Below are 18,631 nucleotides of genomic sequence, written 5' to 3' on the forward strand. Positions count from 1 at the left end.
CAGGAGGGGAGGCTCAGCAGCAATGATCGCGTGCTCGCCATCAATGGGCATGACCTGAAGCACGGAACTCCTGAGTTGGCCGCCCAGATCATTCAGGTACACTTGAGATATGCATTCCTGATGCTTGGCCTTCATTACCATATATCAGTATTTTGTTTTCATCAGCCAATAACATAAGAATCTGGGCATATTTGATATTTCATTGGAAAAATCAAGCACAGCTATTAAATTCTTCAAAATCCACAGTGGTATAATTTCATTATAGATAGAATCTTTTCTAAGCATTGTGTTCCATGAACTTTTAGGCTGGCTATTTATAGAGTGCAGTCTCTAAGTTTCATTTCTCGTTTGCTCCCTTGGCTCCATCTAGCACTAAACATAACATACGGTGTTGTCCACATATAACAAATGAGAAAAGTAAGGTTCAAAGGATCTGTGATTACCGAGGTTGTGACTTACCTCATCTCTTACCTTTCCATCTTCACTTTAACATACATAAAAATAGAAAGTCGTTTTTTATTAAGAATAACTGTCATTCCTATAATGCCTTTTTTTTTCCTCTTCAGGAATTTAAAGCAATTCAAACACATAACATTTCTCCTCACAGTATCCCTGTGAAAAAAGTAAGGATAGTTATCATCACAGAAAAATCATGTTTTTAGTAAGAGTATTAAACCAGATAAATGTAGAAAACCACCCAGAGAAGATTTCAGGTTCTGCAACATGCCATGGCATTTAACCCAATGTGGGTATCTCCTAAAGAGATCAGGGTGAAACAAAAGTGCCTTTTTTTTTTCTTTAAGTAAGCCCAACAGAACACTCTAAAGCAGCGATTCTCAACCTGTGGGTCGCGACCCCTTTGGCGGTCGAATGACCCTTTCACAGGGGTTGCCTAAGACTATCCTGCATATCAGATATTTACATTACGATTCATAACAGTAGCAACATTACAGTTATGAAGTAGCAATGAAAATAATTTTATGGTTGGGTCACAACATGAGGAACTGTATTTAAAGGGCCAGAGGTTGAGAACTGCTGCTCTAAAGGAAATCAAGAATTAATATAATTGAGCATCAGGAATTAAAGTAGGTGGATAGTCACTAAAAAATGTGTATACTACACAGGTATGTAGGTACATATTTACACAAATACTTAACATATGCACTTACCTTATAAATTCTGAGTTTGCAACTTTTTCTTTACGTCAACAGTATGTTGTGGACTTCTTATCATAACAGTAAGTGTAGATTCACATCATGATTCTTAATACCTGTGGGCATGTTGTGTTCTATAACTTATGTTTTGTTTTCAAGTTTAAGACATTTTGCTAAACTTCCTTCTGTAAAGATAAGACCATACTAATTTATACACCCAGTAACAAAGCATGCTACTTATTTATGAATCATGGGTATTGTCATTTGGGCATCCTGCATTTTAAAATACCTTGACTTTAACACAACTCTTTTGCTGTGTTTGAAACCCTGGAATATTACATGTGCAGTCTGTTTAAAGTAAGCCTAATTGCCTACTTCCATCACATGCAAAGAATTTTGTCTTTGAAGCAATCTAAGATCAATGGTTTGTTTCTGTTTAAAGTTTTGTAAACAGGGGTTTTCCAGTAAAGTTGAAATACTGATTATGAAATATCTAGTAGTTATCAAGTGTTAAGCATAATGAAAATGATCTTGTACATTGAAATGAAGTCACAAAGGGAGCGTCTCACCACTTCACACTGTGTGATCTAATAATCTGAAGTGTCAGAATTCTAAGTATGAGAATTCTGAATATTCTACTTCGTTATTTATCCTTTAGATCAAGTCCCAGCCTCTGCTTTGGAAGTTTGGCTATATATTAACTGTTCTTTCAGTTATTCTAAAGAACTAGTCTGAAATTATTTAGTGCAATAAAATGCTTGAATAAGAATGATTTTCATTGGTATTTAAAGTTGGTTATCACTTATTTTCCAATTTAAGAACTAAAAATGGAGTAATTTCTTACATTATTGACTGTAGTTATGAGGGAGTTCCCCTCTTTCTACCACAATTCCTTGAAAGTAGGCTATCCTATTTTCCCAGAGAAATAATAATAAAATTGGAAATTGTGGTCATGACCAAGAGTCAACATCAAATAAATTAGTCTTGTACATTAAAAGCAAAGATAAAATAATTTAAAATAAAAATTAAGTAACAAAGTATTTTAAAAATATACTAAATATGAATCTCTGTTTAAAATACAGATATATAGATAATGGACCTCTAAATTTAAAATAATAATCATAAACCTCTAAAGTAACTTACCATAATAAACCTTAGGGACATATGGCTGTGTCATACACATACTGTGTGTGTGTGTGTATACATACACATATACATATACATATACATATACATATATATATATATATAGTCTTGTTATACAGGATCTCTATAATCATTCTTTTCAGGACTGTTCAAAAATTTGGTCCTATTTTGACTCAAACCTATCACAAGCAAAAACAAAGCTGTGGGTAGTTTCATTGATTATTACTTCCAAAGTAGCCACCATAAAATTTATTTCAAAAGTCACAATGGATTTTAATTAAGCATTGAATCATTTCTTCCTTTCTATCTTCTTTCCTTTGCTGTGACCCTCTCAGTGCCAGGGCTAGTATTGAAAGGGCAAAGACGTAGTTTTTAAAAAGTCATCTTACTGGTTTGGCTCAGTGGATAGAGCATTGGCCTGTGGACTGAAGGGTCCCAGATTCGATTCCGATCAAGGACACCTGCCCGGGTTGTGGGCTCTATCTCCAGTAGGGGGCGTGCAGGAGGCTGCTGATCAATAATTCTCTCTCATCATTGATGTTTATATCTCCCTCTCCCTTCTTCTCTGAAATCAATAAAAAGTATATTTAAAAAATAAAATGTTACCTTACCCTTCAAGAAATCAAGGGGAGATGAGAACACAGGCAGTTTTACTGCTTTGCCTTGGTTATATTGGAGGTGGAGTTGGGGAGGGCCTACCCCGGAGTTCTGTGTGTGTGATTCACCTGCAGAAGTTTTAAAATATTAACTCATGAAATGAACCTCCTTCTTCCCTACCACCAGGTGCTTGCATTTACTACCCAAGCAAGGCTTTGGTATAACGATAAGTGCATTGGAAATTATACTGCCTATAATTTTTACAATGAGAAGCTTCATTAATGACTGGTGGTAATGTATGTGTGTTTCCTCCAGGCTAGTGGAGAAAGGGTCAATTTAACAATTGCTAGACCAGGGAAACCCCCGCCTGGTAACACTATCCGAGAAGCAGGAACTCAGAGCAGCAGCCAGCACCATGCGCAGCCACTGTATTACAGCAGACCCAGCTCACATAAGGTGAGGCGTTGTGTGTGTTTGTGTGTTTTCATTTATCCACCCTCAAAGGATCATTGTTACAAGCTGGTAAACTTTAAATGAGGGCTGTTACTCTGTTGGAGAATGTGAACATTGGTGTTGAGGAGGTAAAATGTGCATGTTTTGCTGCCTTGGAGAGTGACTCTGTTGTCTCAATTCTTCAGATAATAGAGATGGTTCCTTAATGAAGAAAGTCCCTCTGCCAGGTGATTGATCAGAAGTGTTTGATCTTCCAGAAAAAAAATTCTATTTAGTCTTCCTTGAAAGTGGGCTTTATCTTGGGTTGCTCATTTAAATGCAGCAGTTGGTTGTCTGACTGAAAAAGCAAAATGGAGACAGTGATGGACAAGTCTATACTTAGCAATTGAGCAGGTTGCCTGCCACAACAGAATTAGATATGTGATTATTAAACATATAAATCATACATTTTCATACGTACTAGTATGGCACTTTTTTTTAATACTATAGCTTAATAGGAATACTACCCTAAATTTTTTAAAATTCCCATATGTTGAGCATTTTTACAGCTTCATTAATATTTCACTGGTATTATAATATATTCCTAGGACATGTATATCTGTACTGAAAATTTTGATATTCTCTAACTTTAGTTCCAGAAATCAAAAAAGGGTGGTACTTCACTGCATTTTTTGTATTATTTACTTCATTGGAGCCTTCACTTGAACTGAACTTCTGATTGGCCAGGATTTTTTCAACGATGAGGTTCACCCAACTGTGTGAAAATATAAGCTAAATGTGAGGTTCAAAAGTGACTTTCCTTAAGTAAAATTAAATTGCTTTATCAAACAGAAACTTATTCATTGGTCTGCTTAAAAACCATAGAAGTTGCCTGTGTGTTAAAATGGCTTCTTAATGTAAGTACAGTATTTGAGAAAGTAATTACCTTTGGAATGTCATGGGTACCCTAAAAAAGCTTTGCTTAAAGACATGAATATTTTTGGCCCATCAAGTTTATCTGGTTTTCTGAGCTTAAGTATAGACTTGTCACTGATCTTTGGTTTACTTACTACGTACACAAAATTATAACCACAGTCTTTGTTCTCATTTTTGAACAAAAACCAAAATGTATGAGGGAAACCTATAATTTTGCCTTCATAATGATGACTATGAAAAAGGAGTTAGTGTTTTGAACAGGAAATTTTAATAGTAGTCATTTCAGATAGCTTGTCCTAGCTTTACAAGATATATATTCCTAAAGAATTGTAGTATAAGCCAAAAGTTGATTATTGAATCTTTTATGTCATTGAATTCTACAATGATTTGGGATATGGATGTCTGACAACATTATAATTTTAAGACATAAGACAACTTTTAAAATTGTGTTTAATTATTTCAACATTCATATAGATAACTGATTCATTTTGTTTGGAGTACATATATTTTTCTCTTTTAACTCTGCTAATTCTTATTCTCCTTAATTTTATGTCACAGTGTTTTACATAGTAATGCTGAATTTATTCTTATTCTAGGTACTCTGCAAACCTGTTAGTTGGAACAACCACATGAAATGTACTTTTAAGAGTTAATTTAGCTATTTACTCTTGCACTTGTTATGTCAAATCTGATATAGAAAAACAAAGGTCTCCTAGGGAAAGCCAAAACACAAATTCACAAAACAACCTGTTCAGGCGATTATAATCTTTAAAAATTAAAATATATATTAGTTTACTAATAAGCTTCTATGTAGCTGCTTGGATAAACATTTATGTGTTGTTGAACCCTGAGAAGTTTCCTTAAAGCTTACCCAGTATAATCATTTACGTTGTTAGGTTTTGTTCCTGAGGGAAAAAAATGCATATATCTCAGCTGGCAGAGGAATAGAATCCCTACCCTTAAATAATGAAATACCTGAGAGCTGAAACACTTAATATCCTCAAGGCTAGGTTTACATGACTTGTCCTCATAATAAAACGGTTTTGCCCCATTTTGAAGGATACTAACATAGATTTCATACCTTTAGATAGGAGACCACCTTAAGACATTTACAAGTTTTCTGCTAGGTTATAACTACTTCTAGGAATGCTCTGCTGTTATTACAAATAGTCCTCTTGATAAAAATTTCAGGAGTGCAGGGGTCCAGGCCAGAGAAGACATATGGCCTGGAATTCTAGGACCTGGTTAACAGATACGTGCATGTCAACTCTTTGAATTTATGTCACTAAAGGAAATGTTAAAATTTTGTTAAAATATAATTCATATATTTCCATTGTTAGTAACATTAATATAATCTTGTACTATCAACTTTTCTTTCAAAGAATAGGGGAGAAAGATAGAAGAAAAGTTAATTGGCTCATATTCAGAATCTTAAAACTCAAGCACATTATTTACTTTTATAGAATTGATCATATCTTGGGTTTTAAGGTAACCATATAAATGATGTGCTTATTTTACTTTAACCTCCACATGCCAATAGTCCTAAGTTGTTTTAGTTCCATAGTCATACGATAAAATGGTAATCCAAAGTTTAACATTGTGATCCACAGTGATCAGTGTAGTGTTTGTACCTATGAGGAACGGTGTATTACTTTCAGTTCTATACTGAGTGATAAAAAAAATTACTTACAGTTACCACATAAGTTTGTACATTAGTTTAAGCTGTCCTTGTTTTATATTATTCATTCCAATAAATATATTCCACAAAATTTTCCTCTCATGATTTAGGATCTTACCCAGTGTGTTACATGCCAAGAAAAACACATTACTGTAAAGAAGGAACCTCATGAGTCCCTTGGGATGACAGTAGCTGGGGGCAGAGGAAGTAAGAGTGGTGAACTGCCCATCTTTGTGACCAGTGTGCCACCTCATGGCTGCCTTGCACGCGATGGCAGAATCAAGAGAGGTAAGATAGGTTTTTCAATAATGTCAATAATGTCACCGAATCTCCCTGAATTCAACTTCGTACATAAAAAATATGTATAAAGTTTTCTTTTAAACATGACTTTTTAATTCTTTAAAATGTCCCTTGCATATGTAAGCATAAAGCCTCTTTAGAAGGTTAGAAAAATGCCTACTGTAAAGGGAAATTGCCAAAGCTTGGCATTTTCTAATAGTTATGGAGACTGTTGGACTGTTTTATACTAGAAAAGACTCTCTAAGAAATTTATGTTTCCTACATGATGGCAGGCTAGATAAAAATACAAATGTCTCCAAAATACAAATGTTGCTTATACTAAAGTGGGAGGGGTTCACAGAGGACATGGAGCAGAAGACAAACTTTAAAATATAGTGGGTTTGGGGATTAACACATTTAGAAGTTCACGTTCCACATCAATACTATATTATTTGTGTACGTGGGAGTGGTAGTGGTAAAAACAGCATTCTTCATACACTTGGTTTATTCATGTGGAAAAGTGAGTCTTAAAAGCTATGTTTTCGAGAGTGAAGTTGGAATCCTACCTCAAGCCACATACAAGAATTAACTTATTATGGATCCAAGACCTAAATGTAAGATCTACAACATTCAGAGGAAAACTCATGACCTTAGATTAGGTGGTGGTTTTCTTAGATATGACACCAAAAACACAAGCAACAATGACAAAATAGATAAATGACTTCATCAAAATTGCAAATTTGATGATGAACCCACACCACCAAGAAAGTAAAAAGATAACCCACAGTATGGGAGAAAATATTTGTAAATTGTATATCTGATGAAGGACTTGTATCTAGAGTACATAAAGAACTCTTACAACTCAATACATAAAAAGCTAAAAACCCAATTGAAAAACGAGCAAAGGATCTGAATAGACATTTCTCCAAAGGAAATATACAGTGGCCAGTAATCCCAAGAAAAGATGCACGGTGTCACTGGTTATTAGGGAAATACAAATCAAAGCCACTTCACACTCACAAGGATGAATATAATAAAAAAGACAGGCAATAGCAAACATTGGCAAGGATTTGGAAAAATTGAAATCATCAGACATTGCCAGTGGGAATGTAAAATGGTGCAACTGTTTTGGAAAACAGTTTAGCAGTTCCTCAAAAAAGTTAAACATGATCTGTAACAATTCTGTTCCTGGAGAAATGGAAATACGTGGCCACACAAAAACTTGTACATGAAGTTTCATAGCCGTATTTTTCATAATAACCAAAAAGTAGAAGCAACCCAAATATCTGTCAGTTAATGAGTAGATTAACATAATGTGGTATATCCATACAATGGAATGCTATCTTATATAATAAAAGGCTAATACGCAAACCGACCGAATGGTGGAAAGACTGGTTGCTATGCTGCACACTGATCACCAGGGGGCAGACGCTCAACACAGAAGTTGCCCCCTGGTGGTCAGTGCACTCCCACAAGGGGAGCACTGCTCAGCCAGAAGCCCTGAGCCAGGCTCACGGCTGGTGAACACAGCAGTGGTGGTAGGAGCCTCTCCCGCCTCCGTGGTAGTGCAAAGGATGTCTGTCTGATAGCCCAGGCCTGCTCCCTGGGGAGTAGGCCTAAGCCGAAAGACGGACATTCCCGAGGGTAGAAAAAATAGCACATAAAGATGGCTTGCATTCTGCCCCTGACCTGACCTCAGATTCCTGGACTGTGAGAGGGTGCAGGCCAGGCTGAGGGACGTCCCCCAAGTGCACAAATTTCGTGCCCTGGGCTTCTAGTTTGACTATAATAAGGAATGAAGCATTGACACAAGCTACAGTATAGGTCAGCGGTTCTCAACCTGTTGGTCGTGACCCCTTTGGCTGTCGAACGACTCTTTCACAGGGGTCGCCTAAGACACTCCTGCACTCATCATTGATGTTTCTGTCCCTCTCCCTTCCTCTCTAAAAAATCAATAAAATATATTTAAAAAAATAAAATAAAAGGGTCGCAGCATTGGGAAGGTTGAGAATCACTCTTATAGTTGAACCTTGAAAACATTATGCCCATTGAAAGAAGAAGCCAGTCACAAAAGACCACATGTGGTTCCATTTATATGGCATGTCCAGATGGGAAGATCTGTAGAAAGAGAAAGTAGATTAGTGATTACTTAGGCCTGGGGGAAGAAAAGTGACTGTTAATGGGTACATGTTTTTTGGGGGTTCATCTTAAAATGATGGGTGATGGTTCTACAATTCTGTGACTATACTAAAAACCATAAAATTGTAACTTTGAATGAATTGAATGTTATATGAATAATATCTTTAAAAGGCTGCTATTTTTTATAGTTATTTGTCCAGTTATAGAATTAGGGATAATTTTATTTTCTTTTTATTATTTATTATGTTTTCTAAATTTTCTACAATGAAAATGTTTTGCTTTAACAATCTGAATAATAGATGAATTGGGAGAGGAGGTTTTCTGTAGGTTTCTTGATACGAGTGTGTGTGCTTCCTACAGAAGTAATCTTTTTCTTCCTAGCCTTTTATTTAATCCTCAGTGCCCTTTTTATCATATTACTTGACAGGGGACTAAATACTTTTTTTCTCCCTCAAGGAAGAGATGTTCAAATCACTAGTTTCATTTCTTTGTGTAGGCCCAAGAATATCCTCTGTACATATTCTCATCTGTTTGCACTGAGTGAACTATGTGAGGCTGCCTTTAAGTATGAAACTGTGTAAACATAGAATATTAAAATTCATGTCTAAGTTAGCAAAGTGTCAAATAATTTTTGAATTGGAAAGAACAGGAGAAATCATTGAAGCTCAAAGAAGAGAACTGAATGTGCAAGGGCCTGTACCCAGCTACACCTATGACATGCCAGGACCAGGGATTTGGACTTCCAGTGGAATCGCAGTGCCTCAAGCCACACTTTTCCCTATGTACTATGAAATTATTTTAAATTTTTGAATTGTTTTGGAATTATTTTCATGAGTTGAATTTTTTTCTCAGTACTATAAAAATTACAAAGAAGAAAAAACAAGGTCTTTTACTTTATCTCATCTGAGTCATTGAAAGTAACTTTTGTTGATTAGCTTACCAGTAGAAGAATTTACAGGGAGATAATCACTTGGTAGTTCAGCTCATTTTTTTTTGTCTTGTCATTTGAACAGGTGATGTGTTGTTGAATATCAATGGCATTGATTTGACCAATTTAAGTCACAGTGAGGCTGTTGCTATGCTGAAAGCCAGTGCTGCATCCCCTGCTGTTGCCCTTAAAGCCCTTGAGGTCCAGGTTGTTGAGGAGGCCACCCAGGCCACGGATGAGCAGCCAAGCACTTTCAGTGAAAACGAGTATGATGCCAGTTGGTCCCCATCGTGGATCATGTGGCTTGGGCTTCCCAGGTACTGACAGCTTTTTTGTTGCTTTATGAAGTAATCATAATTACAACTTTTATTAGTCTGTAACCCAGTAAATTTTAGATAAAAGTAGCAACATCAAGCAAGTTACAAAAGAAAATGGTAATTTTTCTTAGCTTATTGTATTTAAAAGGTAAATGTAATAATAAGAACTAAGCTAAAAAGATGTCCATTTATACAAATTAATAAAGCCATTTGTCTGTTTCTGTTAAGGCTCATAAGTGGGCAGGCCATGAGAGGGGATGTTCAGTCTCTTGCTCAGGAATGCTGTCATTATCAAGGTTCATTCTGATACATGCTTAACCTTCATGTTCATGGGGTCAAAATGCGGAGCCTTGTCCTATCCCAGAAGGCTTTCTGAAAGCCCTTTGTTCTTAATGCTTTTAACTTTCCTAAAATGGCTGTGTATAAAACTCAGTTTTTATTGGACATAGAGTCTTAAGCCCAATGATTAAGCGTAGGTGCTCCTAACCACGTTTCTGAAGAATTCACTGCTTCAGGACTGACTGACTAGCCAAGGGGTTCTGAACTTGGCCAGCGTCTGGTCATGGAAACACTTGGAACCTCCATAGTTTGAGATTGAGGTAGGAAGAATGTGTTCGTATCTTTGTTTCCAAATCAGCTTAGATTCTTAACATATAAAAGACTCCTAAAACCAAACTATGATGAAACATTTTGACTGTTAACAGAGTATGAAAATTACTCATTTATAATAAAAATAAAGGATAAGAATGTGCCAATTTCTGAGCTATCTAGCTTCATTTGGAATAAATTGGTAATAACTAGAATTTGTATAGCACTCTGGTTTATAAAGTACTTTCACAGAAAGAACAATAAAGAAACAAGGATATTTTTATTGGGTATTATTAGATTATCCAATCAGATTATTAGGTTATTTGTTTATAATCTAACTTGCTGATTTGTCTTCTTGGTTATAAACAAACAAACAAAAAGGCTGCCAGGTCATTGTGGCTCAGTGATTGAGTATCGACCTATGAACCAGGAGGTCACAGTTCAATTCCTGGTCAGGGTGCAGGCACAGTTTGCGGGCCAGATCCCCAGTGGGGAGCGTGCTGGAGGCAGCCAATCAGTGATTCTGTCTGATCATTGATGTTTCTGTCTCTCCCTCTCCCTTCCTCTCTGAAATCAATAAAAAAAAAAACCATAAAAACAACAACAAAGAGGCCTAAAATTATAATAGAATTCATGTCTCAGGGACCTGTAGGGACCTTGTATGTGGAACTTGTGGAGGGAGATTTTTTTATGACAGATGATTTAGCTACTTAGATACCTATTTATCCCATGCACCAAAATTGAAATAGGAGATTTTTGTTACTATTTTCCATATTTGAGTTCCCTATTTTGTCAACTAGAGTCTCTTAAAATGAAAGCATATTAAGTGAGAAGCAAAATACAACAAATTCTAACTCCTTGTGTAGATTAAAAAGAGGGATAGCAATCTTACATTTTTTAGGAATCTCATTTTCTTTCAATTGAGTGCTGAAGTCAGTACTAGACCCTCATAACCACTTTTTTTGTTATTTTGTTTTTGTTAATCCTCATCCAATGATATTTTTTCAATTTATTTTTTAGAGAGAGTGGAAGGGATAGGAGGAGAGGGGGAAGAGAGAGAGAAACATCAGTTGGTTATCTCCCATACATGCCCCAGCCAAGGCCAGGGATAGAATCTGCAACCCAGGTATCAAACCTGGGACCATTCAGACTATGGGCCGATGCTCTAACCTCCAGCCATCCCAGCCAAGCGTACCACCATACAAATTTTGAAGGTACCAATAGATATCAGAATGTAGGACCTGTTGACAGTACAGTGAGAAAATATAGGTTTAGAACCATTTTATACAATTTCTGAGGTGTAAACAACTTTATTTAAATTGTGTGTGTGTGTGTGTGTGATTCACTTGGGAAGAGAAGACTGAAAAAAAGTGAAAGAAATTCAAGTCTACATAGAACTGCATCTGTGCTGGAAAGTGGGTGGTCAGAATAATACATTCAGAAGAAAATAAAGTAGCCCTTTTTCTTTTCCCAGTGATGGAAAGTATAACATGGTGTGCAGTTATAGCAAAGATGAGCAGGCTGTAATTGCCTCCATTAATTGTTTCCTGATGTCTGTATTTGTTTATAGTTCCCTTCATAGCTGCCATGATATAGTTTTACGAAGAAGTTACTTGGGAAGTTGGGGCTTTAGTATTGTTGGTGGATATGAAGAGAACCACACCAATCAGCCTTTCTTCATTAAAACCATTGTCTTGGGAACGCCTGCTTATTATGATGGAAGATTAAAGTGAGTCTTGTTATTTACTGATGTGATTCATGTTTGTTGTGATGGACATGATCTAGACCAGGGATCAGCTCCAAATGCAGCTATCTGTTTTTGTAAATAAAGTTTTATAGGAACATGACCATGCTCATTTGTTTACATGTCATGTGTCACTGCTTCTGAGCTACAGTGGCAGAGTTGATTCCTTATGACAGAGACCATGTGATTGGCAAAGCCTAAAATATTTATTTACCATCTGGCCTTTATAGGAAAATATTGTCAAACCTGATGTAGACGAAGCATTACCTTTACAATCTTGCCACTCATAGCTGTATTTTGCTAATCTGATGACAGGCTTGAACATGAGTCATTGCACTGCACATACTGTGATGTGACTAGCTCGGAGCAGTTTTGCCACACAATTCACTCAGGTCTAGTCCTGTCATTAGATGCCTCTGCTTTATTTTTCTCCTCAGCACTTATGTCTGCCTAACAATATATTTATGCAAGCTCCACACAGGGAGGGGGAGAGGGGACTTTGTTATATTTACATCCCTGGTAGCCAGAGCAGTGCCTTGCATATGTAGTAAGGTCTCAACAAATATTTAATGAACGAGTGTGTGATAGTTGACAGTGTGCCAGGCACAGTGCTAGGTGCTTGGGATTGATTGGATTATTGAATCCTCTTAACCCTGGGAGGTGTTGTAATTCCCATTTATAAACTAGGTAGCTAAGGCTTAGAAAGGTTAAGAAACCTGCCCACAATCAACAGCTGAAAGTGGTTGACTGCAACTCAAACCCAGACTACTTAGCTTCAGAGCCTTTCCCACTAACCCCTCGGCCAGTTGTCACCACTGGGCAGAAAGTACTTGCTAGGCTCCGTGCAGCCTTCTTTTCTTTTTCAAAACTCGGGTGCTGGGAAAAGAATAAAGTGTTATATCAAGAGATTATACAAACAGAGGGGAGGTGGGTGATTGTAAGTTCTTAGTGCCTAGTTTTTGATGAAAAAACCAATTTGCAAAAATTAAGTTTGACATCGTAGACAGAATTGAGCACAAACAGAGAGATTACAGTGCTTGCAAACAGAAAGTTACATCAAAATAATATTGTGAAAAGTTGATCAGGGTTGGTATGCTCCAAATCAGTCTTTTATCAGATTATTTTATACAATGGAAAGCATTATTTTATAAGCAAAGAGTAGGGGGAAATGAATTAGCCATTCTCTTAGCTAAATTAACCAGATTGAGTCTCGGGTAGTTTATAATTTGCATTCCACCTACTTCCAAAAAGAAGTTGAGGTAACTAACAATAAAATAGTATGTTCATATTACAAATTAAAGATCAAAAATCATAAAAGATTTATTCGCCTATGCTTGCATGAAAATCATTCTTCTTGTCCTTGAAATCACCCACTAGTTAAAGGAGAGAGCGTGGCAGAGGGTAGCCAAGGAAAAGCAACATAGACTTAAAAATTCACCCCACATGTTTCTCACTCTAATCATTGACAGTTAATGGTTAAGTTAAACTGATTTTTATGCTAAACAAATTTCAAGGTAATCAATGTTTCTACCTCTCCCTTCCTCTCAAATCAGTAAAGACATATTTTTTAATGGTTTTAATACCATGAAAATCATGACAGTCTGTTTCTGTTTCTCTGTCTTTGTCCAGATGTGGAGACATGATCGTGGCCGTGAACGGCCTGTCAACTGTGGGCATGAGCCATTCCGCATTAGTTCCCATGTTGAAGGAGCAGAGGAACAAAGTCACTCTCACGGTTATTTGCTGGCCTGGCAGCCTGGTGTAGATTTTGAAATTGGTTTTGAGTCAAACATCTTTCTTTTTTAGGTTTTGGAGAAAAAAAACCTTTTGTTTTATTGTATTTCTGGTTGTTAGGAGCTATTGGCACAGCTGGTATATGCAGGGCCCCAAACCACTAAGATTGTCCTTCTCTTGTTTAAGTGGTTTAACTCAAGTTAGCCACATTTCTTTCCTCTTGGAAACAGTTTTCCACTAATCCTATGAGTTCATATTTTCAGAATGTGACCTATAATAATGAATGAAGTTTGTCAAAACTGTGACCAGCCAGCTAGATTCGAGGACTTCTGGTGGCTCTTTGTTTTCACTGACCGAATCAGATAATGAGTTACATGTGCCCAAGACTGGTATCAGTGAAGACAGGAGCATAGCATTTGCTATCACTGTTACTACCAATGCCAGAATGGGCAGATTTTAAATTTGGATGGTAACCGTTTCCCATTTTTCATAGGTGCCAACATTTCAAAACTGCATACTGTTTATAAGGTGATTTTTCTGGCTTATTTCTTCTTTAATCTCTCAGTGCTCAGAGATGATGAAGAAATAATTTTGACACCACAAAAGAGATTTATTTAAAAAAACATAAACATACCTTTATTAGAATATTAGAGAATAAAAGATAACATTATCCAGTGACAGGAATTTGGGAGATAATTATAGTTTAGTACTAGAGATGTTAAAAGCTGCATATACTTGAACAGTACAAAAGCATTAAAGATTCATTTCCAAAGAAATGTTTTATATAGGAAAATTTTGAAGCAGTTTTTGCTAAAACTATTTTCTAGAGTTTGTATTATCCTTCTGTCAATAAACCTGGCTGGATATGTTTTTGTGATTTATGCAATTAGATCATAAAGATAAAACCATTCAATACACACTTATCCAACACAGCTAAGTAGGAGAAGCTAGACTTTTAAAATTTTATTCTGTAAGATTCTTGAGTGTTTTAGAAACCCTTATTTTTCACCATTAGTCCTTTACTTATTATTTTTTTTTAAGTGAAAAGTTCTGTGTTGTTTTTTAAAATCTGAAATAGTAGATTTTAGATATGAATATCTTTCTATCAGTTTTTGGTCACTAGACTATTTCATATTTTTTGAGAAGTTTTTGAAAGCTATGACCAGCCCATTATGTTTGTCCTTTATTCAATATGGTTGTCCTTCAGAAGAACACATAAAGGTGTGAATAAGATAAAAATATCCTTACCTTTTTAATATTGTGCATACTTGAAAAAAGTTTCATTAGAAACATAGTTCAGAATCTGAGCTAATTTACAAATGACCTCTGTAATGAATGGTATTGATGATCAGAGGATGTATTTCAAAATACTACAGTGTATTATGAAGCATGACCACTTTGTTTTCAAACTTAGCAATTGCATTGCTGTGTTCATTGTATTCTAGCATGCCACTAATTATTCCAGTTAGTTTTATAATGATTTTTTAAAATATATCTCTTTTGAATAAATAAGAAATGGAATAATTATTACTAACTTGTTCAATCCCTGAGCCACACTGTACTCGACAGGTAACCAACATACAGTGGAATGCCCCATGCAGTATATTACTGTTATGTCATGATTGACTTTGGAAGCAATTTGATACTGAAATGCTTTGATATTCTAATTGACATGGAACAAGTTTTATTCCTGCTCCCCAAGTAGAATTTTGTAACCCACTTTGCTATTTTTTTAAACGTTTTATAAAAATGAGTCATTTCTTGGGGAGTGGCCATCCATCAACAAATACCCTAACTGCTACTTTGTTATATATAAAATAGTTTTCACTGAACCTAGTGGTATAATGAGTATTCTGAAAAGAAGAAATACTTTTCAATATTATTTTTATTATGGAAATCTTGAAATCAGCTTAAGCTAATTTGGTTTTATTACAAAAGATTATATAGCTTTTGGTCAGAATGATATTTGGTGATGGAAATTTATTCATAATTTATTGTTACTGTTGAAATATTTGAATTTTGTCATTTGAAGCTTAAACAGTTAAATATTTCTATTTGTTCTGTGCCTTCAGTTTAAATTATTTCAGGATTTTCCAGATATGTTTAAATAATGGTGTGATGATCATTCTTGATGGAAATAAAAGTCATCATTTCCATAATAGCAGCATTGTATCTTTTCTGTAGCAGCAGATGTTAACTCAGTGTGTGATCCTTATTTTTGTTTGTGCACCATTGTTGTCATTACAATATCCCAAGCTTAAACCTCAGGAACACAAATCCATCTTCTAGTTCTCATTTCTCTAGGCATATGATCCCTAGTGACTTGCTTGTGCCAGTACCTCTAGACGGGTGGCTACTGAGTGCCTGAAATGTGACCAGTGTTACATATTGAAATGATAATACCGTGGATGTATGGATTATATAAAATATACTAGAGGCCCAGTGCACAAAATTTGTGCACTGGTAGGGTCCCTAGCGGCTGCCAGCTGGGTACTCCTTCCCTTCCCCCAGCCACCTGCCAACATCAGGGCCTCCCTCCCTTCCCCTGGCCTGCCCACCCGCTGGTCAAACCCCCGGATGAACTCCAGTCAAGGGGACAATTGGCATACTATGCTTTTATTATATAGGATTATTAAAATTAATTTCACCCATTTATTTTTACATTTTTAAAATATAATTGATTTTTACAGAGGAAGGGAGAGGGATAGAGAGTTAGAAACATCAATGAGAGAGAAGCATCGATTAGCTGCCTCCTGCACAACCCCCACTGGGGATCAAGCCTGCAACCAAGATACATGCCCTTGACTGGAATCGAACCCAGGACCCTTCAGTCTGTGGGCCGATGCTCTATCCACTGAGCCAAACCAGCTAGGGCTATTTTTACATTTTTTACAATGTGGTTACCAGAAAAGTTTGAATTACATATGTGGCTCACCTTGTATTTCTATTGGACAGAAGCCATGGTCTCCTCACCTTTACATTGTCACAGCACTTATCAGGCTTGGCTGCCCTGACATGGTTTCTATTTCTCTGGAGCTTTGATCATTTCCTGCATCAAAAAAAAATTTTTAATGAAAAGAAACTTGACGCTGGATTTCTAATAAATTAAGTTCAAACCAAGGCCACTGTGTCTGACCCCTAATCTGGTTTTTCAGATGACTCTGCAGTCCTGTTTACCCCTCGGTACTCCATCAGGCTCCCCCTGCCCTCAGTGCTGCCCCCATACACAGGCTTACAGAGTTCCCTCTACCACTTCCCTGCAGTGCTCTCCCTTCTGTGTATCTCACATGGCCCTATATCTGGAGGCATAACTTGAACACAACTGCATCTTGCTTCCTCTTACCTCCACTTCCACTTTCAAGAGAATTACCCTCCTTGTGATGGAACCTCAGCCAGCCTTCATATTTGTATGTTTTATGGCTCTGACCACTTTCTACCTAATGACTGTCACAGTTTTAAGTACCATCTTTGACAGCCATCTTGTAATTTTGAATACCATTGTTGCCCTAAGTCTTAGCTCCCACAGTCTGTAGTATGAATGTCCTATTGCTTTAAGGTACACCATCTCAGTCCTCCAAAGTAAAACAGTATCCCCAAGCATTAGCCTACTTTCCCTCCCTCCCTCTCTCCCTCCCTCCCTGATCAGGATTGAACCCGCCACCTTTTTTGATGCACAGGATGATGCTCCAACCAACTGAACCACCCAGTCAGGGCCACTCCATATTCAATATGAACTCCTATGAGAGAAACTTTTTCTAAACACATTTTGACCATCATTCTGATCATATCCTTGGCCTGTTTAAAATTTGTCAATGGTTCTCTGCTGTGCAGGAGGAGGTCAGAAGGGCATGGCACAGCATGAAAGTCTCTTCAAAATGTGGCCCCTGCCTATTCTTCAACTGTACTTTCCACCCTTCCTTGCTTCAGATCTAAACCACCACCCACACCCTCACATCCTTGCCCTCCTGTGTCCACAGGAGCTAACTTGGCTCAAGTGACATTGCCTCTTTTAAGAAATCTTAGAGAACCAAGATGACAGCATAGGTAAACACCTATACTTGCTGCCTCTCACCACCACATCAAAATTACAACTAAAAGGCAGAACAAATACCACCCAGAACCACAGGAAAGCTGACTGAGTGGAAGTTCTACAACTAGAGAGGTGAAGAAAGTGCATTGAGACTGGTAAGAGGGTTGAGGCACAGAAAGTGCTGGCACCTGGATGTGCTGCTCTTTTAATCAGGAGGGAGATACCAGCTCCCACTTGCTCTGAACTCCAGTTATGGATGAGACTCTGGGGACCCAGACTCACACAGGGAGAAACTGGACTGTCTGAAATCGGGACAGGAATGCAAGGGTGGCTTTCTCTCAGAGATGCTCGCAATGATCATTGTTCCTGCACGGGGGCGCGGGATGCGGAGACCAGGGGACCTCTCCGGTGCAGGGCTGACTGGCAGCCATTGCTGTTTGCTCCGCCCTGGTGATTCCCTGAGACCCTGCCCCACCAAATTTACAACCTCACACAAACTGTGCACATCAGCTTTTGCATATGAATGGCCTGTCCTTTCTCTGCCTAAAACCTGTCAAACTGTAGCTGGGTCAGAGAACTCCAGAGCTTCCAAAAGAAGGCCCAAGGCCCGGTAGCAGCAGCCTGCCTTGCGTCACAGCTGGGCCTCATCTGGGCACTTCCAAACCCCAAACAAAGAGGCGGAATCTTCAGATCTCTCTGTAGCTCCTGCTGGGCAGCCCCAGACAGTGGCAGACCTTGCACCTCCTTGGAGATCCAACAGCCAGTGTATCCAGTGGTCAGAGTGAGACCATCCAGATTACCACTCTTCACATCCATAAGTGACACACTCAAGGGGCAGACTCAGTGAGCACCAAAGCCCCACTGAACCAAGTCCTGCCCCATAAGGGTGTCTTCTACACAACAGATCTTCCAGTGTAGACACAGCTCGT

At 37.5% G+C, this 18,631-nt stretch overlaps 1 protein-coding gene across 1 annotated transcript in view; it reads left to right on the top strand.

Moving 5' to 3' along the window:
• The window catches only part of LNX2 (ligand of numb-protein X 2), a 48,261-nt gene extending 32,428 nt beyond the window's left edge, over positions 1 to 15,833 (top strand). The window contains 6 exon segments of the mRNA XM_015564834.1: positions 4 to 96; positions 3,213 to 3,353; positions 6,054 to 6,231; positions 9,375 to 9,606; positions 11,765 to 11,923; positions 13,568 to 15,833. Of these exon segments, the coding sequence (XP_015420320.1) occupies positions 4 to 96; positions 3,213 to 3,353; positions 6,054 to 6,231; positions 9,375 to 9,606; positions 11,765 to 11,923; positions 13,568 to 13,703 (939 nt within the window). The 3' untranslated portion in view covers positions 13,704 to 15,833.
• Positions 15,834 to 18,631: the final 2,798 nt, after the last annotated feature.

Source organism: Myotis davidii, unplaced genomic scaffold, assembly GCF_000327345.1.
Source record: "Myotis davidii unplaced genomic scaffold, ASM32734v1 scaffold152, whole genome shotgun sequence".
NCBI lineage: Eukaryota > Metazoa > Chordata > Mammalia > Chiroptera > Vespertilionidae > Myotis > Myotis davidii.